The 27919-nt window shown below is 43.8% G+C and overlaps 2 protein-coding genes across 3 annotated transcripts in view; both read left to right on the top strand.

Moving 5' to 3' along the window:
• The window catches only part of PACSIN2 (protein kinase C and casein kinase substrate in neurons 2), a 127699-nt gene extending 111322 nt beyond the window's left edge, over positions 1 to 16377 (top strand). The window contains exons 7-11 of one of the 2 annotated variants that reach the window (XM_060258503.1): positions 2312 to 2432; positions 9395 to 9510; positions 11981 to 12097; positions 12634 to 12836; positions 14752 to 16377. In XM_060258503.1, the coding sequence (XP_060114486.1) occupies positions 2312 to 2432; positions 9395 to 9510; positions 11981 to 12097; positions 12634 to 12836; positions 14752 to 14864 (670 nt within the window). In that variant the 3' untranslated portion in view covers positions 14865 to 16377. The remainder of the gene's footprint in view (positions 1 to 2311; positions 2433 to 9394; positions 9511 to 11980; positions 12098 to 12633; positions 12837 to 14751) is intronic. The other variant, XM_060258504.1, reaches the window with a different exon arrangement.
• A 3672-nt stretch (positions 16378 to 20049) lies between these two features.
• The window catches only part of ARFGAP3 (ADP ribosylation factor GTPase activating protein 3), a 79602-nt gene continuing 71732 nt past the window's right edge, over positions 20050 to 27919 (top strand). The window contains exon 1 of the mRNA XM_060258502.1: positions 20050 to 20289. Coding sequence (XP_060114485.1) covers positions 20221 to 20289 — 69 coding nt within the window. The 5' untranslated portion in view covers positions 20050 to 20220. The remainder of the gene's footprint in view (positions 20290 to 27919) is intronic.

The raw sequence follows: 27919 nt of genomic DNA, 5'->3' as shown, positions 1-27919 counted from the left end.
AAGGGGAAGGTGACAATAAACGTGGGGATCATAATGTAGAAGAACAATCACCAGGGACCCATCTGGGGAAGACAGGTCAAACAAAGTCAATGGTATGAGGCTACAAGTACCTATATACTAATGCCCAAAGTATAGGTAATAAGAAGGGTGAGCTTTCTGATTCAGATTTCTGGACCATGGCTTACGCTTTCAAGATGGCGGTCTTCTATCAGGAGATGGTTTGCACCTTATGATGGTAGGAAAAATGGTGTTCGGTAACAGTCTTGCTAACCTAATAAGGAGGGCTTTAAACTAAATTGTATGGGGGAGCAAGACAATAATTCAGAGCCTCATTTGATGCCAGAAACTGGCGATAAGAACACTAAAGCTTTACAAAGAGTGGCACATACACTAGGTAGTGTTAACTTGCAGGTATGTATGGAAACTGAACCCTCAGGATGCATAAAACATCGACTCTGATGTCTCTACACTAATGCACAGAGTATGGGAAACAAACAGGAGGAACTGGAAGTCCTAATACAAGAAGGAGACTATGACATAATAAGCCTTATTGAAACTTGGTGGGATGACACTCATAACTGGAATATTAGGATTCAGGGGTACAACTTATTTAAAAGGGACAAATGAGAAAGGGTGGAGGCGTAGCAGTATATGTGAAGGAGGTATATACTTGTGAGGAAATCTGTGAATCTGAGCATGGCAGCTCAGTTGAGAGTCTCTGGGAAAAAATAAAAGGAGTAAGAAATAACAGTGATATTATGGTGGTGGTATGCTGTAGACCACCAAGCCAGGCAGAGGACTTGGATGAGATACTCCTACAACAAATTGCAAAGTTCTCCAAGAGAAGGGACACAGTGATCATGGGAGATTTCAATTAATTACCCGGACATCTGTTGGAAGTCCAACTCTGCTAAAACTGAAAGGTCAAATAGATTCCTGACTTGCCTTGCTGACAACTTCCTTTTTCAGAACGTGAAGAACGAAACAAGGGGATTTGCTATCTTGGACTTGAGTCTCACTAACAAGGAAGAATTGATTGAAGAAGTGGAAATAGTGGGCACCCTGGGCAGTAGTGACCATGTGATTTTCGAATTTACAGTCTTAGGGAAGGGGAAAGCTATACATAGTCAGAATTGTAGGTTGGACTTCAGAAAGGCAAACTTCAACAAACTTAGAACTATACTGGGTAAAATCCCATGGTCAGAAACACTTAGGAAAAGGGGGTTCAAGAGGGGTGGGAATTTCCTAAAAGTGAAATACTGAAAACGTAATCACAGACAATTCCTGTGAGAACAAAAAAATGGAAAAAGCCTAAAGAAGCTGAGGTGGCTCCATAAAGAGCTCTCTAAAGACTTGAGAAATAAAAAAGACTCCTTTAGGAATCGGAAGGAGGGCGTTATAACCAAGGATGAATATAAACAAATCACCAGTGCTTGTAGAGAAAAAGTTAGGAACGCTAAAGCTCAGTATGAGCTTAGGCTGGCCAAAGATGCTAAAAACAAACAAAAAAAGGGTTCTTTTCTTATGTTCAGAGTAAGAAAAAGAGCAAGGACATGGCTGGTCTATTGAGAGGGCAGGAAAAGTGAAATTGTTACTGTCAAGCATCGATATTTCTTTTGTTATTCAATCAAAAGTTGCTTTATTGCAGAAACTCCATAGCTTTATCAAGGACAGATTCCATGGAAGTAATGACGTACATAGACACACACAGGTATTTTATAGGATAGCTTCAAAGAGTAACATAGAGATGCCATTTGAGTCACAGGTTCAAAGGTTACTACTTAATATCTCTTCTACTACTTAGGAATGCAGGCTATTACAAACATCTCCCTTTCTCACGCTTTCTCTGAGAGCAGATAAGACCTGGCTGTGTGAATCTGGGGGGAGGCTCCTCGCACCGTTCACATCAAGGCTAACTTAAACATCCTTGCGCCAGATGAATTTATTACTTGCCCTAGGTTGTAAAAGAAGAAAGGGGTGGGGGAAATGTCCTGCTCTCTGTCTTAAGGTCTATTATGGCGCACAGAAATATGCATGCTTGACATACTGCCCCCCCAAGCCCTTCTTCGTGGTTTTGAAGGATATTTGGCATATAATCTTTTAATTAATTCCGGTGCTTTCACATTTGAGCTTTCGACCCACTCATCGTGTGCTACAGAAAAATGTTTCCATCTAATTAGAAAATACAATACACCCCGCTTCAGCTTTTCATCTAGAATTTCCTTTACTTCTGTCATATACTCTGTAATACTGTCAGTGCTCTTGCTACTAGATCTGTGACAAATTCTAAATCAATATGTGTTATTTACAGCTACAAAAATATTTATCATGAACTGGAGCAGAACATCAAAGGAGCTGATGCTGTTGAAGACCTGAGGTGGTTCAGGGCCAGTCATGGTCCAGGCATGTCAATGAACTGGCCTCAGTTTGAAGTAAGGGTTTAACTTGCTTTGTAGCACTTTTGGTTTTTCCTGAAGGCAGTTTTGTGCGTCACACTAATGGTAGTAAGCTGCAATTTCTGTGTTTGGTGCCTGTGGAAAGAGGGAAAATATGCATACTGTCCGTAGATTGAGAGAAGATGCCTCTTTGTATCACTAGACCCAGAAGAAGAGCACAATACAACTCTCAGTAGCAGTTTTCCTCCTTGCCATCCTTGAAGGAATGTTAAACAGCCCTTAACCAGTGAATTATTAATTTGGGTTATTGAAAGTAGTTTCCATACCCTTTTAATGTTTCAGTTGGTTTATATATAACTCTTGCTGGCATTACATTCAGGAGTCCTTAACTTTGCTTGAACCTGTGGTTCCTTGTCCAATTTTGAAAGAGATCCGGTGGGTGCCGCTACCAAGTTGCCAGAGGAGCAGGGCCAGCCACAAAATGTTGAAAGGTTCCGACCTATGACAGAGGAACCTGTTTCTGAATGGACAGCCCTACAGATGCAGAAGTGATCTTTTTTGGACTCTTCTGAAGCATCTCCTGCACCAAGGATGCAAAAGAAAGCTGGGATCAGTTCTATGGGAAGAGAGACCTTGGTTTCCATTTCCAAGCAGTGGGGAGGGCTTGCACTCTGTATGGCCACATGGTTAGGTGTCACAGGGGAGGCTGTGTTAGTGGCTGATGTGCTTGATGGGGGGGGGGCAGGTAGGGGGAGCTGGCTTGTAGCAAATGACCCAAAGCACTCTGTTCTTTTTCTGCTCCATTCAAGGCCTTGAGGTTTTATCCCCCAAATTCAGGAAGTACAGATAATGGGCACCATATATTTTTTGAAACACGGGGTGCATACGGCCCCACAACATCTGCGTGGACTAATTGGAGCGGTCTTACTGACACTCGGTCACTCTTCTTAGACACTGGGAATGCTTTTGATTTAGCTTCTTTACAGATATTACAATCCAAAAACACATTGCATTTGTCTACTTTCTCCCCTTGCAATATCTCCAGTGTTTTATTTATGGTATTATAGCTAGCGTGACCAAGTCTTCTATGCAAACGGTGAATGCACCTGCTGTGAGGTTGTTTATTCCACACTGCCTGTGCCTTCCCCACCGTCTGCTCAAGCTCGTACACATTAGCCTTTAACACACCCTTAGCCAGCAATTTACCTTTTTTTCAGTATCTCACAGCCCTTGGCATCAAAAGACACTGTAAAACCAGCTGCTGCCAGGACGGAGACGCTTAACAAACTAGTCTGCAGATCTGGCACACACAGCACATTGCTAAAGGTATAATTAAGTCCAGGAAAATGGACCGTGCCTTGGCAAAGCATGTCAGCCTCCCGGCCATCAGCCAAGCTTACAGTTTTTTGACTAGCCAGTCTGCTGTCCTGCAACTGGTCTTGCTTGCAGCAAAACATCTGCGTTGCCCCAGAGTCAACAATCCATGGCACACGCTGTAGCCCTGAGCCAGTTCGCACCAGAGTTGCCTGCTGTGTCCTTGAAGACTGCTGCCGGCTCCTTCTCTGCTGCTGTTGAGGACAACTCCTCCGCAGATGTCCAAATTGATTGCAGAGATAACACCGCTTCTTTCTCACTTGCAAAGCTCTCTCCTCCTGCTTTGCCTGCCAGCTGGAAACGTCTCCCACAGGCTTCGGCTTTCCCTTGCGGTCAGCCTGCTCCTTTCTACTTTCCAGTTGCCTTTGCTCCTCAGCCAAGAGTTTCCCGGTCACATAGGGCAAAGTCAGCCTGTCTGCATCTTGGCCCTCAAAGGCTATCACCAGCATGTCGAATCTCTCGTCCAGAGAGCTTAATATTAGATAGACCTTACCTTCATCAGCCACAGCTTTCCCTCTCGCCTCTAGCTCCTGGAAACACACATACCATCGAGGTGGTCCCTCACCGCCTCCCTGGCCAGCATTCGTTTCCTGTAGAGCCTCCAAGTTAGAGATATCAGCGAGCCTGCTGATTTCTGGACATATACGGCCTTGAGAGCTTCCCAAGCCTCCTTTGCTGTCTGGTGCCCACGGACGTGCACCAGCTGGTCGTCTGAGACACTCAGGATGATAGCGGCTAGAGCCTTTTGGTCCTGAACGACCTCTGCCGGCGTGGGATCAGCGGGAGGAGCTGACACACAGTCCCATAGCCCCTCTCTCTTCAGGAAATGCTCTAGCCTCAACAACCAGGTATTGTAGTTGGTGGTAGTTAGTTTATCCACCAGCAAAGTAGCTGCTGCTGTAGCCATCCTGCTCAGCCTCCAACGTTCAGCCACTGCTGGTCTCACCTCCAAGGCAGCCTCGGGAGCACCTCAGCGTCCTTTCTTCACCACCTCTCTCAGAGCTTACAGGCGCAGCGGAAGCGTGCTGGGCCCATAACCCTGTTGATACACCCGAGCATAAGAGGGTGGTCTTTAGTGACGCAAAGAATGAAGGTTGCACACAGTAGTGTTAAAACCACTATATACAATTTATTTACACCTCTCACTCTCCAATCCGACAGAATGCTCTGCTGCGCTCTAATTTCCATAACCCACACACAGTAAAGTGTCTTTGTACATTTATACATCAGGTAACCAATCAGCTTCCTGCTGAGTCATGCTGACTGTGCTCTGGGCTGATGCAACCTCTGGCACCCAGCCACCTCCTGTCATTTAGATGATCTACCTGGCAGATCAGTTTCAAATCAATTAAGTTGGATTATCACAGGGCATAATACCTATCCAAGATCTCCTTCTTTAAATTATGTGCAGCATTCACATCCATTCATTTTCAGACAATGCAAACAGCTATGCTTGAAGGACATCACATCCAAACACCAGTCACTCAGTGCCTCTGCATGTATGGAGGCTAGGGTTGCCAAGTCCAATTAAAGAAAAATCTGAGGACTTTGGGGGCGGAGCCAGGAGACATTGGGGGTGGAGCCAGGAACAAGGATGTGACAAGCATAATTGAACTTCAAGGGAGTTCTGGCCATCACATTTAAAGGGACAGCACACCTTTTTAAATGGCTTTCTTGCATAGGAAATAATTAAGTATGGGGCACCATCTTTTGGGGCTCATAGAATTGGACCCCCTGGTCCAATCATTTTGAAACTTGGGGGGTATTTTGGGGAGAGGCACGAGATGCTATACTAAAAATTTGGTGCATCTACCTCAAAAAATAGCCCCCCCCCCGAGCCCCCAATACCCACGGATCAATTCCCTATTATTCCCTATGGGAATCGTTCTCCATAGGGAATAATAGAGTGCCCAGTAGACATTTCCCTCCCCCCCATGCTTTCTAAAGGGGGGGGAGGGCTGCAAATTCAGGGGTCCCCTGCCAGGGCGGGGGGGGGGGTGTTGGGAAGCCTAATGGAGGCCCAAACCCTGAAGACCTGTGTCATTGTTGGCCTGTCCACTTTATTCAACTCCAAGAAAGAAATTTCTAGGTACAATCCTGGTCAATTTAGGCCTATAGCGCCATAACAGAAAAAGTCATATTTTTACTTGCAAATGTCGAGTCAGAAGCATCTTACAAGGTTGCTCTTGTTTACCTTATCAGCAAAGTAAATTTGAGCCAAGTTGGAGTTAGTATGGGCCAGTTAAGAATTCCGATTAGTAGTCAACAGGCGTTTACAGGAGACGTTACATTTTTTATGAAACATGCTCCAAAATGTAATTGTTACTGTTTTTTTGATCCAGTGCTTCATTGTATCATACACTATTTTTATTAGGGTTTGTAGAATCTTTCGGGCTCAAGTGCCGTGTTCTACTGGAGAAAGTTTTTCTTCCAGACGTTTCGTTCTCAGCTACGGAGAACATCCTCAGTGGCATTCCGTAGCCGAGAACGAAACGTCTGGAAGAAAAACTTTCTCCAGTAGAATACGGCACTTGAGCCCGAAAGATTCTACAAACCCTACTGATGTTACCAGCCGTGAAAACCTGAAATCTTTGATAACTGTTTTTATTGTTTGTAACAGCCATTGGCCCTATGCAATAAATCAGAACTGTGAAAACAGAACAGAACTGGGCAGGACTCAGGAAGTACAGCTTCCATGGAACGTTCTGCCGGACTGAATTCAGTAATGTAACAGTTCAGTTCTAAGCAGACATGCTTCTTAGCAGCTTCATTTTGAAACTTTCTCAATTCAGACGAATAAAACATTCTGTTTGTGGAATGAGGTTTTAAAAGGGTTTAGAAGTTTCAGTGGCACACATTATCAATTCTGCATTTCATCACGATTAAGCACTGGATTCTGAAATACAGAGACCGTAAATATTATAAATTCTGACTTTCATAACAAAATATCTTATTTGCTTTGCATGCAACCAGGATGAAGTAAGTTTCAGACTGCTATATTTAAAATTCGTCATACTGTTCAGGCTTTATAAATGGCCATTAAAACTTTCCAAGCTTGTGCTGCTTGTATAATTTGTTTGCAGCCTGCTTTTTAGTGGCTAGTCTTGGTATGATCTGAGATGTGAATTCTGTATAATCTTGGTGTTAAGGAATGCTCCTAGGCAATTCAAGCTTTTACCATGGAAACATATGTGTGCATGACTTTGTGAACGTATTAAGGAATGCATGTGTGCATGGCTTTTGACGGCACTGGAGGGAGTATTTCATGAATCACAAGGGAAGTTTATTCCTGTGGAATAGTGTCTGAACGGTGATGTCAGATATTCTTGTTTTCTGAATGTTAACCTAATGGTTCTTGGGCAGTAATCACTGAGCAAGGCAGATGGATCCAACTCTGATTGAAATCGCTGATTTTTAAATCCAAATTTTTCATTATTATTAATCAGGCAACTCTGACTTTTGTCAGTAAGAAAAACAGCCCTCCTCTTCTCTTTGAAAAAGCAGTACAGAAGCGTGCTTTTAAGAGGGAATACAAGATGGCCACAGGGATTTGTTATGAATGCACTCGTCATTGGGACTGTGCCTTCCCTAGGATTTTAAACCTCAGAGCAGGAATGCAAAATCTTCACCTTCACAGGCTTCATTCTCCTGCCTTCTTCCTGCTGCTGGGGGGGGGAGGGGGGCATGGGGCACAGGAGAGATTGACACCACCCTGCTTTCCTCCCACCTGCTTTGTTTCTCAGCAGCCAGTTATGCTGCCTCCATTGGCGTGAGCAGCTCCCTCCAGCCTGGTGCGTACTGATGCAGCTGTTCCTTCAGCAGCTCACCTGGATGAAGGATAGAAGTGCTTTGAGGAAAGCTGTTGACAGCATTGATGGATAAAATTGTAAGAACATAAGAAAAGCCTTGCTGGATCATTCTACACGCCCAACTGTACCAGCATTCTGTTCACACAGTAGCCAGCTGGATACTTGTAGGAATCCCACAAACAGGAATCATCTCCCTACCCCACTAACTGGTGATCCCTCACTAGGTAATAGGGAAAATAATCCCCCCCACACACACAAATAAACTGAATTTGTTACATTTAAGCCAAACTGTTCTTAAGAGAGAAATTTGTTACATCTGAAATAGAAAAATTATATATATATATGTGTGTGTGTGTGTGTGTGTGTATGTATACACACACACAGTATGTCAGAGAAGTGAGTACACCCCCTCACATTTTGTAAATATTTAAGTATATCTTTTCATGTGACAACACTGAAGAAATGACACTTGGCTACAATGTAAAGTAGTGAGTCTACAGCTTGTATAACAGTGTAAATGTGCTGTCCCTTCAAAATTATGCAACACACAGCCATTAATGTCTAAACTGCTGGCAACAAAAGTGAGTACACCCTTAAATATTGACACTTTGTGCCCCATTTGGACATTATCACTTAGGGGAGTACTCACTTTTGTTGCCAGCAGTTTAGACATTAATGGCTGTGTGTTGTGTAATGTTGAGGGGACAGCACATTTACACTGTTATACAAGCTGCAGACTCACTACTTTACATTGTAGCCAAGTGTCATTTCTTCAGTGTTGTCACATGAAAAGATATACTTAAATATTTACAAAATGTGAGGGGGTGTGCTCACTTCTGTGACATACTGTGTGTGTATATATATGTATATATATATATATACACACTATATTGTATTTACTGTATATATAGCAAATAAAATATAGCAAATATAAATAATATATAAAATATATTATATATATTATATATATAAATCCCTTGGCACCTGTCGCATCAACCATCACCAGTGGTCTGACCTAGCCTCAGATCGCAAAGCATGGAGGCACACCATCCACCAGGCTGTCTCTTCCTTTGAGAACGCACGCATAGCTGGTCTTGAGGACAAAAGGAGATTGAGGAAGAATCGCACTGCTACAGCACCAACCCTAAATCAGACTTTTCCCTGCAGCCACTGTGGCCGGACCTGCCTGTCCCGTATTGGTCTTGTCAGCCACCAGTGAGCCTGCAGCAGACGTGGACTATTGCACCCTTCTTAAATCTTCGTTCGCGAAGCCAAGCCGAGAGATATATCTATCTCCATATATAAAAATTCTTTTTAGATGAATTTGTATCTAACTTGATGCTGAGGAATAGCTTGGAAGAAAAGCTCTGTTTTAGAATGGGGCCTCACGCTTTCAACGCTGTTTTTAAAAGGCATTATTTAATATAATAGTTTCCGGGGTTTTCGATCTAAATTTTTTTTTTTACAACTTGAAAACTTTGAAGTGATCAGTTTTAAAAATGCTGTACGGAAACAGCAGCACCTGTGAGGTTGAATATTTGAACTGGAAGCTGATTTTAAACTTCAGGAAGCTTTAAAAATTAATATATAGCCTCGCTATTTATAGTTTCCCCTTATACGCAAACTACATGAACGTAACAGCTTGCATTCAAGGTGAAGTAGATTTACCATCTTTTAATCACGGCGGTGGGGAGACAGTGTGCAGAAATCAGGAGAACAAAGATAAAGTGGTTAAAATCTTGTTCATTTCTGTTGGGTGTGCTCAACATCAGATTTAAGATAGCTGCTTGAATCTTTATTTCTCCTTTTGCGTAGGAATGGTCAGCTGACCTGAACCGTACTCTCAGTAGAAGAGAGAAGAAAAGGGCTGCAGATGGAGTGACCCTGACTGGCATTAACCAGACAGGAGACCAGGACAACAAAAACAGCAGGTTGGCAAGTCTGATATGGTCTTTCAAGGTGCTGACTGGAAGATGAGGTATTGGAAAAATACAGGATCTGAAAACAGATATAGGCCATATCAGGACACTCTCTTCCCACAGTTGTCCACAAAGGGTCTTACTTGCCCACACTAATTCCCAAGACATTCTCCATGAGGTCATGACTGATCTTAGAGACCCAGCTATTATTTGGGTGCAAAATGTCTCCCAACCCTGTAAAGGAGTCTTAACGGCCTTTAATCTCCCAAGGTGAATGTGTGTATTTATTCATTTATTTAAAGGTGATTTGGGAAGTGTGAGGATCAGAGGCTTGCCCCAGCTCTTTTTCTGGGTTGATGGACGGGAATGTGGTTGTGAGAAAACATTGACACCACACTATATGTAAAGATGAATGTTGTAGTCTGGCTTCTGTGGGTGAAACTACTTTGTCCACCATTTAAGATTCATAAAAAAATGGACTCAGCAGCATATTTTGAGTTAGGTTTCAGGGCTCCTTTTGTAGCAGGAGCTCCTTTGCATATTAGCCAATCCTCCAAGAGTTTACAGGGCTCTTAGTACAGGGCCTACTGTAAGCTCTTGGAGGATTGGCTACATCAGGGGTGTGTGGCCATGCAAAGGAGCTCCTGCTACAAAATGAGCCCCGGGCTTCAGCATAAGTTACAATCTGCCAAAAAGAACTAGTTTGCAACAAATAAGTGGTGGAATTAATGATGGTGTTGAAGATAGAGACAGATAAGAAAATGGCTTGATGCTGATTTATACCAGCCTAGGACAGTGCTGTCTACTCTGACATACATATTTCAGGCTGCCTTGCGGAGATTTTTTTTCCAGACTTGCAGCTGCAGAGCCGTTGCTTTGAAGATGGCAGGAAATGAACCTAGGACCTCATTTGTACTGTGGCCCTTTCCATGCAGTGGCCCTTTCCATTGCAGAGCAGGGGTTTGAAACTGCATTTCCTCGTCCAGCATACTAACCATTATACCAAGCTGGTGTATGGCTGCTGTAATAGTCTAAGGAAAATATAAACAGTGAATTACATACAGTATCCAAAACTTTTCAGGTTTTCACAGCTGGTAACATCATTAGGGTTTGTAGAATCTTTCGGGCTCAAGTGCCGTGTTCTACTGGAGAAAGTTTTCCTTCCAGACGTTTCGTTCTCGGCTGCGGAGAACATCCTCAATGCACAGCAGCCAAGGTCAGAGCGCTTGCTCCGGCTGCAACGCCACTGAGGATGTTCTCCGCAGCTGAGAACGAAACGTCTGGAAGGAAAACTTTCTCCAGTAGAACACGGCACTTGAGCATGAAAGATTCTACAAACCCTAAGCATCCAAAACGTTACAGCATATAGATCTGTATTTGGGGCGCTTGTTATGATTTTAACCTGTTGCAACCCAACCAGCTTTTGCTCCTCACAAGCACTTGTGAACCGTGCTAAGCTGGGTGTCACGGAGAAGCTACATGTCCTTAAGTTACCTTTCACTTAGGGAATATTAAGAACCAGTTCACATGAAATGCTTTGCTGTGTGTGTGTGTGTGAATAGTTCTGGCTGCCCTTTGCCCCCACAAGAAAGGATCCAACTTAAGAAGTGAATCAGAAATCCGTATCAGGACAATGTGCTAGAAGTCATCAGGTATGGAGTTTGCTGTTTGCTATTTAAAGTCAGGTTATTCTCATGAATGTTGAGATTGCTCATAACTAAAGCAAAATATCTTAAATGAAAATACACTTGGCTACTGATTCTTGTGGTTCGTTAAGGTACAGCCATTATCCTGCCATGTATCTGATAGTATCTGCTGTTGTCTGTTTTGGAGCACAACCTGAAAGGAGCAAGATCTGTCCTGTCCTACACTAGTAAGGGAATGATGTCCTGAGCGACTTAGGGGTGTGCAGCTTGCTTGCTGATTACAGCACTCCATTCCATGAGTCAGGGAGTATTCTCCAGGAATTATAGGCAATCATTGCACATGAGGACATGGAACATAGAGCTCCCCATGTCCAGTTAAAGTTCCATAGAGCTTTATTGTAATGCATAATGTTTTGTTATCAGTATTTCTATGAAAAAATAAACAGTGAGAAAGTAGACTTATGAGAGGTGAAATTTGCAGAGAGGTGAATTTTAGTATCTCTCTAGCATACTCGGTATATAAACAACCACTCTAGAGGATTAGGTTAAAAGAGATAAACACAGCTTGACTATCAGATCACTAAGTTGCTTTCATAAACTGGTCTTCAGAGCATTTGTAAATTCTACTCTTTTTGAAAAGAGCTTGTAAACTGTCGATTTTGTAATTACTAAAAGGGCGCTGCTGCATTTTTAGACATCATCTTCCCCGTCTGCTTTAAGACAAGACAAGCATTGCAGCTAGGAGGCCCTTAATGGATGGGACATACTGTGCAGTATGTGTGTACTAGGACCGTGAAATGATAGGGTCACCTTAATGCTTTTTCTCTCCCAAATAGCAACCTTAGTGTCCCGGGTAACACAGTGCAGGCAGTACAGTCAAGTTACAATCCCTTTGAAGACGAAGAGGATACTGGAAGTACTGTCAGTGAAAAGGAGGACAATAAAATCAAAAAGTTGGTGAAAGACTGTTCTCAAATTCTTTTTCATACTTACACTTCTGTCCAAGGTTTCCCCTTCCGGGTTTCTACCAAGGCATCATGTTGCGCAGTACGTGAAGTCATTGTGGAGAGGTTATGTAACTCTTGCAAACCTGACTAATACGATACTGTATCTACCGTTTTCTGATTGTTTTTTCCCCTTGCTGGTTCCACAACAGCTAACTATGGCAGTGCGCTGTGCAACTACTACAGAAGCTTTGATCTTATTCATTTTCATTGGATATGTCCTTTGCTGAAGCTCTCTCTCTCTCTTCCTAACATCTTCCCTCAAATAAATATAGTTTTATTGTGGTGTTCCATGTTGTGTTGCTAATATCGTGTCTATCTGTCTCTAAATGCATTTACACACAAAGTTAGCCGTTGTTCTAGATGTCAGAAATGTCAAAGTTGCAACACTTAGTAAGTAGGCGGCCCTGGTGGTGTGGTGTTGGCAAGGTTACTCAGATGGCTTTTTGAGACAGTCTAAACGATTATTTTTTGTGTGTGTTTAGTGTTAGCAGCTCTGAGAGAAACCAAAGTTATCCCACAGAGTGGTCTGATGAAGAGACCGGCAATCCATTTTCCTCCAGTGATGCACAAGGAGAAACAAATCCCTTTGATGAGGAGGAGGAGGCCTCACCTGCCATGGAGGTGCGAGTTCGAGCCCTGTATGATTATGAGGGTCAAGAACACGATGAGCTCAGCTTTAAGATTGGTAAGCATCTGTCACTATCAACTCTCTCTTCTCCTAACTCTCTCTTCTCTTCTTTGGAGAGCCAGTTTGGTGTAGTGGTTAAGTGTGTGGACTCTTATCTGGGAGAACCGGGTTTGATTCCCCACTCCTCCACTTGCACCTGCTGGAATGGCCTTGGGTCAGCCATAGCTCTGGCAGAGGTTGTCCTTGAAAGGGCAACTGCTGTGAGAGCCCTCTCAGCCCCACCCACCTCACAGGGTGTCTGTTGTGGGGGAGGAAGGTAAGGAGATTGTGAGCTGCTCTGAGACTCTTCGGAGTGGAGGGCGGGATATAAATCCAATATCTTCATCTACCTCACAGGGTGTCTGCTGTGGGGGAGGAAGGTAAAGGAGATTGTGAGCCACTCTGAGACTCTTCTGAGTGGAGGGCGGGATATAAATCCAATATCTTCATCTACCTCACAGGGTGTCTGTTGTGGGGGAGGAAGGTAAAGGAGATTGTGAGCCGCTCTGAGACTCTTCGGAGTGGAGGGCGGGATATAAATCCAATATCTTCATCTACCTCACAGGGTGTCTGTTGTGGGGGAGGAAGGGAAAGGAGATTGTGAGCCGCTCTGAGACTCTACGGAGTGGAGAGCGGGATATAAATCCAATATCATCTTCTTCTTCTTCTAAAACGTAACAAAGTCGGAGTCCAGTAGCACCTTTGAGACGAACAAAGTTTGATGAAGCTTGCTTTTAGCACACGAAAGCTTACATTCTCCATAAAACTTGGTTGGTCTTAAAGGTGCTACTGGGCTCCCAACTTTGTTCTATTGCTTCAGGCCAACACGGCTGCCCGCCTGGATCTATGAAAGAATGTGTAAGGAATTATGCCTCTTTTCTTAGGATAAAAGGATTTCTAGCATGTGATGGACCAAGATTCTTAATAAAAAGAAAAGCATGGGATTTTGAAAAGTTAGAGAACTTTCCTTGCCTTTATCTCTGGCAAAAAATCAGTAAGATAAAATGTTAGCCGTCAAAGCTTCTGTTTTGAATTGCTAGACCACTGTATTCTCATTTCAGTCAACCTCTCTGAATTGTGGGAAGTTTATGTGAATAAAACACCTCTGTAGATGAATTGAATTTTATTTTTGGATTTGTGTCCTGCCCTATCCCGCAAACGGGCTCAGGGCAGCTTACAACAGTAAAATCAAATAGAAATAATACCGTAAAATAAGCATTACAAAATCAGGAGCAGCACAATAAACAATCTTACAGACATAGGCAGCAAAAGCCACCCAACAGCACGCAGCTGATGACTAACAGCATGTCATAAACACCATAATGGTGAAATGCTGGGGAAAGTGATGACTTTCAAAAGACACCTGCTGGATTTCTTAAAAGCCTGGCAGAAGAGACTTCTGGTGAATATTACACCTCCTGAACCACAAACTGGGTCAGAAATCAAACAAATTGTGAAATGAAATGAAATGAAATGAACCACCATTTCCTCCAATTCGTGCCCATCCCTAGTTCTAACCTTCTGATTGGTGCTAAGAAGGGAATATTAGAATTGCCGTGGGAAGACTTAAATTGATCCATTGCGGCCCCATGGCTCAGATTGGTAAAGCAGCAGTACTGCAGTGCTGTGGTCTGAACTCTCTACTCACGACCTGAGTTCAATTCCGGAGGAAGCTGGATTCAGATAGCCGGCCCAAGGTTGACTCAGCCTTCCATCCTTCCGAGGTCGGTAAAATGAGTACCCAGCTTGCTGGGGGGAAAGTGTAAAAGACTGAAAAAGGCAATGGCAAACCAGCCTGTAAAAAGTCTGCCGTGAAAAACGTTGTGAAAGCAATGTCACCCCAGAGTCGGAAATGACTGGTGCTTGCACAGGGGACCTTTCCTTTACATACTCCTAGTGATTTTTATAGTTTTTCAAATGACTCTGTTCCCAGGGGAAGAACTAACTAAAATAGAAGATGAAGATGAACAAGGCTGGTGCAAAGGACGTCTGGATAGCGGACAAGTTGGTCTATATCCAGCAAACTATGTGGAACCAATACAGTGACAATTTATGTTTAGAAGTGTTGCAGAAATTGTTGGTCTGTTCAATATTTGTGGGTCACAATGAGAGGGAAACCAAAACGTGTGTATATTTCTTGTAATGCAATTGAATGATAGACGGAGTTCTTGTCCTCAGAGAAATCATCTAACAAAATAAAGCAAGACAGAAAGGAGAAATATTGTGCCACTTATATATAGCATAAACCACCAGGACAGAGTGAAAAAATAGGATAGCAAGGAAATGCCTTCTTAGGGCTCCCTACCTATTTCCTCCATTAAGATTTTTGTTTCAAATTTTCTGAGTCAGTGCCTCAGCTAGCATTCTTTGTTGAGCCTTATATTGATTGTGATTTAATCAGTTATTTTAAATGACCTCCAGTTATTTGCAACTTATTTTTTTTTAAAGTTGCCGTTGATTTTATATTTGTTTCTAGGAAAATTTGAAAAATGGATTTTTTAAAATGTAAAAGCCATATGCCATCTTCTCACGCCTGCTTAATCATTTATTATTACTTCAATTATGACTCCGATGTATCAGTTAAAGCTGCTTCCAGGTGGAATTTTTTCTATACTGTATATCTTCCCAAAGTGTTTGCACCCGAGAATGCCATCAAGTACTCAAGTACTGCATTAAGAATCTGTTACAGAACATTGTAACAGTCTTGTTAATGCTGCTGATACATTTTTGATACCTGACGTATTAATATCCTGAACGATTGCGTTTGGGGAGATTTCTAAAAACCAAAAAAAAAATTAAGCCGGTTTCCACCAAACTTTGCTGAGAAATTTCTGCTTTACGAGTTGCTAATTATTGTTTTGGAAATTATTGATTTGGAAATTTAAATATATATAATTATTTTTTCAAGCAATGAGACTGTAAAATAGATAAATACTTTTTATTAAGAAGTTCTTCCAGTTGTGTATGTATGTATATAAGATTTAAGATAAATGTAAAGAGCATGTCATAACTAGCAAGCCTTTTATTGATTATGGGTTAGATTGATCTGCTGGTGTGAAGCTGCACACTAAATGGGAGTTCGCTATTGACTTCCTTGGGCTATGGATTGCCTCCTTTAAAGTAAGCAAAGCAGTTTTAATTATAGGCTTATTTAAAGTGGCTTTGTTGGTGCAGTCTCCTTTGGCTGTGAGATAGCCCAGTAGCTCATTTCAGTGCACAAATGGAAAAGCACTAGGAAGGATCCTTTGGGGCCAAATGGAAATCCAGTCTCTGTGGTGGATTACTGTAGCAGAACACTGTAAAATTCTTCTACTACTTGTTTGCAGTGGCAAATTAGCTATGAAAGTATCAAGTTCTATACCTTGAAATAGATTGTGAACATGTAAGAACAAATTGCTTTATAGAAAATCTAAATACCAGATAAGTAGATACGCTGTTCTAGGAAACTACACTGTAATTGAAATAACATTTTAATGCTGTAAATGCTCCATGATTATTCACTTTGCTTGTGTAGACTGATATATTTATTGATCTCTAAAATAAAATTATATACAACTAAGAACTAGATATTTTTGTTAAGATATTCCGACAAAATTGTTAATTTAGAAACATAAAATTCACCAGAAATCGTCAGAAATGAGCGTGGAATATTTTTTTCTGTTCTGTACAATGTTTTAGAAATAATAAAACCATTAAAATACTAAACACAAATGTTATTTGCATAAATTTAATAATGAACAGTTCCAGAGACTTCAAATATTCAGATTTAGGCACCTGTTAAAAGAAAGACTTATTAATAAAACAATAAGAAATAAATACATATTGGAATAGCAAAAGCACCATTTAAGTGCCAATTACTAGTATCATGTCAAAATGCACTCTAGTTACAAGAGAGTATCAGCTATATTAGTTAATAAGACACACTTAATGCAACCTTTTATAACCCTAAATTTAAGAAGAAAAGGAAATATTTAAAAAAATAGCAATTCATTAAAAATAAGCAAATTGATTTCAAGTAGTCCCCAATTCATTACTATAAATTATAAAAACGCTAAAACATCTCAAAAATATCTTTTCCCTCCCCTCAATGAACTCCATCCATCCAGCATATACCCACACATACAAAAAATTTCATTCTTCATAGCTCAAGATAAAATCACATATCCAACCAGTAATAGATAACACACAGTAATCTATGTAACCGTCTATGACACATACTCTCACACTAATCATGCAATTACACCTACAACTCCTGATAACAAACACTCAGCAACATACATACGGTACTAACAAGACTGAGACGTTAATAGTTTGAGACATGTACGTACATACATACACTCCAACCCTCCATTCAATCCGGATTTCATTACATCTTCAAAACAGTCACCCCAAATCAAAAATAAAATAAATACTATGCATCTATCACTCCTAACCACATACTAGCACCCACGATCCAACTACCATCATAAATTAAAGTATAAGAAACTTTCAGGTTTTTTTGTGTGATTTGCTTTGGTGTTTTAAACCCTACATTTTTGTACTTATTTAAAGCTTTATTACTAATTGTAGCTGAGATGAAACCAGTTGATTCCTGTACTCGTCCTTATGTTTACGAGATGAGGCGTGTGTCAAGACCCCCTGTAGTTCAAAGAGCACAAACGGTCCACTTTATAAATGGCTGTTTATTGACCCTTGACAACGGGTTACAGGCATGGCGGCTATTGTGAAGACTGGCAAGGTGGGCAACTTACATAGGTTACCTTAAACAGTTATACTTTTGAAAGCAAGCAGGAAGCAAAAGTGGGAAGCATTTATCCCTCCCCCCCAAGACATCTCCCAACCCCTTCCAGGTGCATCTTGGCTATTGGCGTGGCCTTGAGAACCAGAAAATTTGATCCGGGTTTGAGAACCAGAAAATTTGGGGGGGAGAGGAAATAAAAAAAAATGGGGGCTTGGCTGCTTTCTTCCTCCAGCGGCCAGCCCTCCCCGCCCCAGCTCTCTCTCTGCAGGGGGGGGGGGCGGGGAAAGGAAGGAAGCAGCAGTGGACTAATCTTTCCAATTGGCCTAAGGATTACCAAGGCAGTGCTGGAAAATAATGGTGGCCACACAAAATATTGACACTTTGGGCCCCATTTAGACATTATCACTTAAGGGCGTACTCACTTTTGTTGCCAGCAGTTTAGACATTAATGGCTGTGTGTTGCATAATTTTGAAGGGACAGCACATTTACACTGTTATACAAGCTGTAGACTCACTACTTTACATTGTAGCCAAGTGTCATTTCTTCAGTGTTGTCACATGAAAAGATATACTTAAATATTTACAAAATGTGAGGGGGTGTACTCACTTCAGTGACATACTGAGTGTGTGTGTGTGTGTGTGTATATACACATACACATATATATGCACACACATATACACACATACATATATATATGTACATATATACACATATACACACACACACACACACATATATGTGTAACACACACATATATATATATAAAAAATTCAGTTTATTTGTGTGTGGGGGGGGATTATTTACCCTATTACCCAGTGAGGGATCACCAATTAGTGGGGTGGGGAGATGATTCCTGTTTCTTGGGAAGGAAAGCCAAGCACCTTAGGCAGTAAAAATACCCTTCCCAGTCATCTCAGTCAGACGGAGCACCGTGGCGGAATAATCGACCTCTGTCTAGGGTTGCCAATCCCCAGGTGGGGGCAGGGGATCCACCAGTCTGGCTTCAGGGTTGTCAGAAAGCGGGGGGAGGGGAGGAGAGGGGAATGTCTGCTGGGAACTCTTTTATTCCCTAGGGAGATTTATTCCCATAGAAAATCATGGAGAATTGATCCGCGGGTATCTGGGGCTCTAGGGGGGCTGTTTTTTGAGGTAGAGGCACCAAATTTTCAGTATAGCATCCAGTGCCTCTCCCCAAAATACCCTCCAAGTTTCAAAAAGATTGGACCAGGGGGTCCAATTCTATGAGCCCCAAAAGAAGGTGCCCCTATCCTTCACTATTTCCTATGGAAGGAAGGAATTGAAAAGGTGTGCCGTCCCTTTAAATGTGATGGCCAGAACTCCCTTTGGAGTTCAATGATGCTTGTCATAGCCTTGATCATGGCTCCACCCCCAAAGTCCCGAGATATTTCTTGAATGGGACTTGGCAACCCTAGAGCCCCAAAAGAATGAAAGGCATTAAAAAGATGTGCAGTCCCTTTAAATGTGAGGGCCAGAACTCCCTTTGGAGTTCAATGATGCTGGTCACAGCCTTGTTCCTGGCTCCGCTCCAATGTCTCCTGGCTCCACCCCAAAGTCTCCCGGCTCCACCCCCAAAGTCCCCAGATATTTCTTGAACGGGACTTGGCAACCCTAGAGCCCCAAAAGAATGAAAGGCATTAAAAAGATGTGCAGTCCCTTTAAATGCGATGACCAAAACTCCCTTTGGAGTTCAATGATGCTTGTCACACCCTTGCTCTTGGCTCCGCCCCAATGTCTTCCGGCTCCACCCCCAAAGTCTCCTGGCTCCACCCCCAAAGTCCCCAGATATTTCTTGAACAGGACTTGGCAACCCTAGAGCCCCAAGAGAATGAAAGACATTAAAAAGATGTGCAGTCCTTTTAAATGTGATGACCAAAACTCCCTTTGGAGTTCAATGATGCTTGTCACACCCTTGCTCTTGGCTCCGCCCCCAATGTCTCCTGGCTCCACCCCCAAAGTCCCCAGATATTTCTTGAACGGGACTTGGCAACCCTAGAGCCCCAAAAGAATGAAAGGCATTAAAAAGATGTGCAGTCCCTTTAAATGTGATGGCCAGAACTCCCTTTGGAGTTCAATTATGCTCGTCACAGCCTTGGTCTTGGCTCCACCCCCAAAGTCTCCTGGCTCCGCCCCAATGTATCCTGGCTCCACCCCCAAAGTCTCCTGGCTCCACCCCCAAAGCCCCCATTTTCTGAATTGGACTTGGCAACCCTGCCTCTGTCCCTACCTACTTCTGCTCAAGCTCTGGCTCGTTTTAAACTGTGCAATCAGCACCTGCCACGGCTGCCCTGCTGCAAAGAGGCGAAACTTCCCTTTCCGGAAAGCCGCGAGGTCGCACCAGCTAAAACTCCCAGCGCGGCTCCGCAAACGCGGACGTGGCCAAGCGCTTCCGCACACGTGTCGCGCAGCTGCCTCACGTCACGTCTCCCAGGGCGTGCATCAAAAAGGACGCGGCCCCGCCCCCGCCCGTCACAAGCCGGGGAAACGCGCAGGCGCAGCCCCGCCACCAATCAGCTGGTGGCGCATGCGCGCAGCCGTGCCCGCCCACCTGCCGCGTCAGTGTGGAGCGGAGTTTCTCTTCAGCGGCCGCGGCCACAGCGAAGCGAAGCGGCGCTGGCTGAAGGAAGGAAGGCAGGCGGAGGATGTGCGAGCCCAGCAAGCAGGACATCGGCGCCATTTTCAAGAGACTCCGCGCCGTCCCGACCAACAAGGTGCGGGGCCGGGGGGGGGGCGGCAAACTCGGCAGGGACACGTCGCGCAGCTTTGGGGCGTGGCTAGCGAGAAGGGGCGGTCCTTTAAGCCCCGCCCCTAGGCCTCGGCCAGGCAGCCCCCGAGAAGGGCCTCCGCGGGAAAGGCAGAGCGCTGCGGCCGCGTCGCGCTTCTCTGGGCGGTGGGGAGAATCCTGGGCGGGCCGGTCGCTCTGTTCGGAAAGAAGTGCGAGTCTCCTTTTAAGTCGATGGGACTTCCTCCCAGAAAGGGGAGGGGCGGTGGCTCAGTGGCAGAGCCTCTGCTTGGGAAGCAGGAGGTCCCAGGTTCGATCCCCGGCATCCCCAACTCAAAAGGGTCCAGGCAAAGAGGTGTGAAAAACCTCAGCTGGAGACCCTGGAGAGCAGTAGAGGGATGGTGGCTCAGTGGCAGAGCATCTGCTTGGGAAGCAGGAGGTCCCAGGTTCGATCCCCGGCATCTCCAAAAAAGGGTCCAGGCAAAGAGGTGTGAAAAACCTCAGCTTGAGACCCTGGAGAGCTGCTGCCAATCAGGGGAGGGACAGTGGCTCAGTGGTGGAGCACCTGCTTGGTAAGCAGAAGGTCCCAGGTTCAATCCCCGGCATCTTCAACCAAAAAGGGTCCAGGCAAAGAGGTGTGAGAAACCTCAGCTGGAGAGCCATGAATGGGGGCTGTGGCTCAGTGGCAGAGCATGCTGCTTGGGAAGCAGGAGGTCCCAGGTTCGATCCCTGGCATCTCCAAAAAAGGGTCCACGCAAATCCGTGTGAAAAACCTCAGCTTGAGACCCTGGAGAGCCGCTGCCAGTCTGAGAAGACAAGACTGACTTTGATGGACCAAGGGTCTGATTCAGTAGAAGGCAGCTTCATATGTAGGAGGGATGGTGGCTCAGTGGCAGAGCATCTGCTTGGGAAGCAGGAGGTCCCAGGTTCAATCCCCAGCATCTCCAACTCAAAAGGGTCCAGGCAGTAGGTGATGGAGATTGAGGGATGGTGGCTCAGTGGCAGAGCATCTGCTTGGGAAGCAGGAGGTCCCACGTTTGATCCCCGGCATCTCCAAAAAAGGGTCCAGGCAAAGAGGCGTGAAAAACCTCAGCTGGAGACCCTGGAGAGCAGGGGAGGGAAGGTGGCTCAGTGGTAGAGCATCTGCTTGGGAAGCAGAAGGTCCCAGGTTCAATCCCTGCATCTCCAAAAAAGGGTCCAGGCAAAGAGGTGTGAAAAACCTCAGCTTGAGACCCTGGAGAGCCGCTGCCAGTCTGAGAAGACTCAAAAGGGTCCAGGCAAGTAGGTGATGGAGATGGAGGGACGGTGGCTCAGTGGCTGAGCATCTTCTTAGGAAGCAAGAGGTCCCAGGTTCGATCCCCGGCATCCCCAACTCAAAAGAGTCCAGGCAGTGGGTGATGGAGATGGAGGGATGGTGGCTCAATGGCAGAGCATCTGCTCGGGAAGCAGAAGGTCCCAGGTTCAATCCCTGGCATCTCCAAAAAAGGGTCCAGGCAAATAGGTGTGAAAAACATCAGCATGAGACCCTGGAGAGCAGGGGAGGGACGGTGGCTCAGTGGCAGAGCATCTGCTTGGGAAGCAGAAGGTCCCAGGTTCAATCCCCGGCATCCCCAACTCAAAAGGGTCCAGGCAAGTAGGTGATGGAGATTGAAGGATGGTGGCTCAGTGGCACAGCCTCTGCTTGTGAAGCAGAAGGTCCCAGGTTCAATCCCCAGCATCTCCAACTAAAAAGGGTCCAGACAAGTAGGCGTGAAAAACCTCAGCTTGAGACCCTGGAGAGTCATGAATGGGGCTGTGGCTCAGTGGCAGAGCGTCTGCTTGGGAAGCTGTTGTTTATACATCTACCATTAATGCCCCTTTCGAAAATAAAAATCAAATGCAAAAGAAAATTGGAACAAAACACAATCTGCTGGGAGTCGGCGAGGCTGCTGTGTTTCCCATATGTTTTAATAAAAGAGTTAGATCCCTGCCATCTTAGAAATGTTCAGACCACATTATTGCTAATAGAGTATTTATGTAGAATGGAATTCACGTTGAAAAACGATATCAACTTACTGCATGACTTCCTTTAAAAAAAAATTGCTAGGACTTAAGACACTAAGTCCTCGACCTGGTAGGAATGCCAGTCTCCAGGTGGGACCTGGGGATCTCACGGAATTACAGCTCGACTACAGAGATCAATCAGTTTCCCTGGAAAAAATGAATTCATTGGAGGGGTGGACTCCATTACATTGTACCCCACTGAGGTCCATGTTCTCCAGAGACTCAATCCCAAAATCTCCAGGAGTTTCTTAACTTGAATCTGTGGCCAGAGTGGACTACAACCTGCTGGTATTTCTTATCCAGTTAACATTAATGGTTAAAACAAGTCATAAATTGGATTAAATAGAGCTATCAGATTTGCACATTGCAGTAATGGAGACCTGTTCAAAGATGTATTGAAAGTTGAAAAGTCAATGATTAATGTGGCTTGTCTCGTGGACGAGCCACATTAATCATTGACTTTTCAACTTTAAAAAGTTAACGTATATACCTTTATGTTCACGTTGATAATATTCCAAATTTAATAAAAGTCATTCAACAAATTAAGTATTTTTGGAGAAAAAAGGTAATCTTTTTGGCCACCAGCAGTGTTTTGTATCTTCATCAGCCAATTCAAAAGGGGGGCATGAGCAAAATTTACTGTTAAACTTTTAAGAAATTCTGTATTTAGTTTGTAATGCTGGGACAGCAGTGATTTAGGCTAACATTCAACTAATACGAATTTTATAATCCATCCTTTTTTCAGTGGTGAATAGAATCTTTTTCACCCCTCAATCTTTGAATTATTTGACAGTCCCAAATACAAATTAAGTCTGCACTGTATCACAAGCATGTGTCTTGGGCTTAGATGATGTGGTGTCACACCACCTGTGCAGCAATGTGTAGAATAATTCCTTTAAAATAATGTAATGCAGGACTGGAAATGGATATGGTGTGCTAAACAGCTGTGTGACTTTATCCTGTTATCCCGTTGAGCTTTAAATGTATTCCCTCAACAATCATCGTTATGTAGCAAAATGAGAAATTTTTAAAGTATATCTTTCCAGTTGCTTGGGGTATTCTGCAGTACAGTAATTTGAATGCTGTCCCGTTAATCATATGTCTTATATATTTGGAAACAGTATTCTAACTACAAATACTGAAGCACAAGTTTTCCACACCATCCATCTGCAGTAATGGTTTAGCCTTATTCAGCCATCTTTGCTTATTAACTACGATCAATTTTCATTATGTTGAATTCACCTACTTCTGTCACGACAAATAGGGACTGAGTGGTCCCATATAAAGATATAAAATTAGAAATTTATTTTCTTTGTTTGTAGTCTTTGCATTAAGGTATCCACTAAGACTTCGGATCTAAAGAGATATTTTTTGTTTATCCTGCATTTTACCCTCCAACAACCTGTGATATAGATTAGGTTGAGACTGTGTGACTGGCCCAGAGTCTCACAACAAGCTTGGTAGAGTGGGATCCCCTCGATCCTAGTTTGGCAATCTGACCGCAGCACCATAGATAAAATATTAAATCTATCCTGTATTTTGGGTGTTACATCATACAGGATGTGAGAGAACCCTGTTTCTGCCCGGCCCTCCTGGGTTTTATCCAACACCTGGAGAGGTCTCAGTCTCTCTCTCTCTGGTAAAATACCACCACCACCACCTGACTGCTGTATGGAATTGCTTACAGCTTCCCTTCCAAATTCTAAAGTCTTGCCTCTGTGTCTCCCGTTGTCCAATGCCTGGTCACCACAGGGACAGGTTACTGCCTTTCTCACCTTTGTAGAAATGGCCACTTGTCAACTCCTCGCCTTCCTTCTAGAGCTCCTTTTAAAATAGCTTGTCTGAGACGGTGAAGGTCTATGTCGTATGGAGAACCATGGCCACCGTAAAAAAAATTATGAGTTAAAACAAAATGCTTACTATTATGCTTGTAGCACAGCACCAAATTGAGCAAGGAATACAAAATAGATATGTAGAACACAGATCCTCTGTTCCTTTCTCTATACTTGCCCTATCAGAGGTTAACATAATGAATGGGTCGCTTTAGCTTTAGTTGTTACAAATCTCCGCAAAGTTTTCATTACCTTGAAGCTCCCTCTAGTTATTTAGGACAGCACGTGATCAAAAATGACTGCCTTCCCAGAGGAGAGGTCTGGGTCGTCTCACGGACTCAGCATCCCAGGAAATTAGAGCTGCTTCCTGTTGCAAGGAGGTTTTATCATGTCTGTTGCTCCACCCACTTGCCAGGCCAGGTCAAGGAAGCATTTCCTGCAGCTTCTTTCTGGAGGTTAGTCTTGGAGCCTTGCTAGTCTAAAGTCTGCCAAACCACTTCCCTGCTAGAAAGAAGGGTGAGGTCTGGACCCAGCCATTATTGTTTGTTCTAGATCTGTTAGCATTTGAGTAAAGGTGTGCGCTGAGGTGTGTCTGGAAATCAATTGCATAGGCATTCCCCCCCCCCCCCCAATCCTTGTTTTCTGGCTTGGAATTGGGGGGGGGGGTTATAATGCACAGTGGAGGCTTTGCTCATCTCTCACCTCCAAGAAGTAAATGTATTTCTTCACACAAAGATTAGAACAGGCATCTCAAATATGAGGCCTGCAGGATTTTAATCAGGCACCCGGGCTTTTTCTCCCCCGCTCCTGTCCTCACCGTTTGATGCTCTGAGGCTGATGAAGTTCCCTGCTCTTTCAGTTTCCAGCTTTTTCTTCCTTGTCGTTGCAGGATGGAGCAAAAAGCAAAGCTCCAAGGAAAATGTGGAATGGGTTTTTCCATTAACATCTCTGCACGCAGGTAAATAGGGCTCAGAGACCTTAATGGAAAATCTGTTCCTTGCAACTTTGTCTGTGCTGCAGTGTGTTTCAGCGTTTCTGTATAGACAGCTGAAGCTTGTGCTTGCAAATAAAGGGCTGATGCTTTGAGCCAGCTTGTCTCTGCTGAATGAACTTGACTTAGTGAGTACTCTAACCTGGGAACGATATACAACAAGCGCAGTCAAATATTCACAATTTCACTTTCCTGCCTTTGCAGTGGGCCTACTATGTCCTTGCTCTTTTTCTTACTTTAAACATAAGAATACCTTTTTGGGGTTCTTTTTAGCATCTTTATTTTTCCTAACCCTTTCTCTACAAGCACTGATGATTTGTTTATATTCTTCCTCGGTTATAAGGCCCTCCTTCCATTTCCTCAATGAGTTTTTTTATTATTATTGCTCAAGTCTTTAGAGAGCTTTTTATGGAGCCACCTTGGCTTCTTTAGGCTTCTCCGATTTTTTTCTTCTCTTAGGAATTGTCTGTGATTGTGCTTTCAATATTTCGCTTTTAAGAAATCCCCCCCCCCCCCTTCTTGAGCTCCTTTCTTCTAAGTTTTTCAGACCTTGGGATTTTACCCAGCATAATTCTAAGTTTGTTGAAGTTTGCCTTTCTGAAGTCCAACCTATACATCTGACTATGTACAGCTTTTCACTTCCCTATGACTGTAAATTCCAATATGACCACTACTCCCCAGGGTGCCCATTGTTTCATCCTCATCAACCAGTTCTTCCTTATTGGTGAGGATCAAGTCTAAAATAGCAGATCCCCTTGTTCCCTTTTCCACTTTTCTGGAAAAGGATGTCAGCAAGACAAGTCAGGAATTTATTTGACCTTTCATTTTTAGCAGAGTTGGACTTCCAACAGATGTCCAGGTAACTGAAATCTCCCGTGACCACTGGGTCCCTTGTCTTTGAGAACTTCGCAGTCTGTTGTAAGGAGTATGTCATCCAAGTCCTTAGCCTGGCTTGGTGGCCTATAAACAGGAAAGGAAAGGTCCCCTGTGCAAGCACCATTTGTTTCTGACTCTGAGGTGACGTTGCTTTCATAACGTTTTCACAGCAGACTTAGACCCCCCACCATAATTTCTTACTGCTTTTAATTTTACCCTTCTTTTCCCTTTCTTCCACAAGGGCGGATGGCCCTTTTTGAACGTGTGCAATATGCCAGAGACTCTCAACTGCTACACCTCCTCCCTTCCTTCTGCCCTTATAAAATAAGTTATACCCCTTAATCCTATATTTCAGTTGTGAATGTCATCCTACCAAGTTTCAAGAAAGAGGTTTGGGGGCAAGGTAACTGTAAAGAGATTTGAGGGCAAGGTTATTAAATGTGGTTGGCTTAAATCCTGCCTCATCTTTTGTAAGCAAATACTTGGCATTCCAGAAATGATAGATCTAACATCTAGAACAGGGGTGTCGAACTTATGTGAGCCAGATCAGACATAAATGAGACCTTGTCAGGCCAGGCCATGTGTGTCCTAAAATGTAATGCCAGGTAGCAGAGATATAAACTTTATAAAGGACACAGACATCTCTCCCGTGCGATCCAGGAAACTGAGAAAAGGAAGCTCTGGCTCTTTCCTTCTTCCCCAGGGGACCTGGAGGAAGGGAGCCTCAGCCAGTAGAAGGAAGAGAGGCTTGGCTCAGTAGCTCTGCTGTGTGACTGAGAGGCCTGGCAAAACAAGCTCTGCTTCCCCCCCCCTTCTCCCCAAGGGAGGAGCCTCAGCCAATGGAGAAAATAGAGGCTTTGTTGTGTAGCTCCTGTGCAGTTGAGCAAGCCTTGCAAAGCAAGCTGTGATGCAGAAGGAAATGAGAGAGGGAGAAGGAAGCAGATGACAGCCAGTTGCTCGGGGCCTGATAGGAGCCCTCTGTGGGGCTAATTCGGCTACCGGGCCGCATGTTTGACACCCCTGATTCTAGAACCTAGTTGCATAGTTGACAGTAATGCGGAATCTGTACTGGAATCTGAAATGTTGAATCTTTCTGCTGCTCTCCAGCATATCAGTAGGGCTCTACACTGTGTGTGGGGAAAAGAAAGCTGCTATAGTTACTGTGCTGTGAACTGTAATTTGTTCACCTTAAAATGCTGCTTGAGTAAACATATGCTTAAATATTTAAAAAGCAAAAGCAATATCATTTTAAAAGTAAACGACAAGCATCTTAGGTTTTTATTTTGCACTTTTTGTTGCTCATATCTATGGGTAAAGTTCCACTTATTGGCGCTGAGTTGTTGCCTTTTTAGCTCAGCGTGGAATGGAGATTGAAAACTGAGGAATTAGTTTAGTAATCCTGAATTTTCAATTATGTTTTCATTTAGTACCTATGAAGCTGCCTTATACTGAATCAGACCTTGGGTCCATCAAAGTCAGTATTGTCGTCTCAGACTGGCAGCGGCTCTCCAGGGTCTCAAGCTGAGGCTTTTCACACCTATTTCCCTGGACCCTTTTTTGGAGATGCCAGGGATTGAAACTGGGACCTTCTGCTTCCCAAGCAGATGCTCTACCACTGAGCCACCATCCCTCCCCAAACATATGAACATATGAAGCTGCCTTATACTGAATGAGACCCTTGGTCCATCAAAGTCAGTATTGTCTTCTCAGACTGACAGCGGCTCTCCAGGGTCTCAAGCGGAGGTTTTTCACACCTATTTGCCTGGACCTTTTTTAGTTGGAGATGCCAGGGATTGAACCTGGGACCTTCTGCTTCCCAAGCAGATGCTGTACCACTGAGCCACTGTCCCTCCCCTGCTCTCCAGGGTCTCAAGCTG

The sequence above is a fragment of the Heteronotia binoei genome, chromosome 17 (genome assembly GCF_032191835.1).
Source record: "Heteronotia binoei isolate CCM8104 ecotype False Entrance Well chromosome 17, APGP_CSIRO_Hbin_v1, whole genome shotgun sequence".
Lineage (NCBI taxonomy): Eukaryota > Metazoa > Chordata > Lepidosauria > Squamata > Gekkonidae > Heteronotia > Heteronotia binoei.
This window is presented reverse-complemented; position numbering and strand designations above follow the sequence as displayed.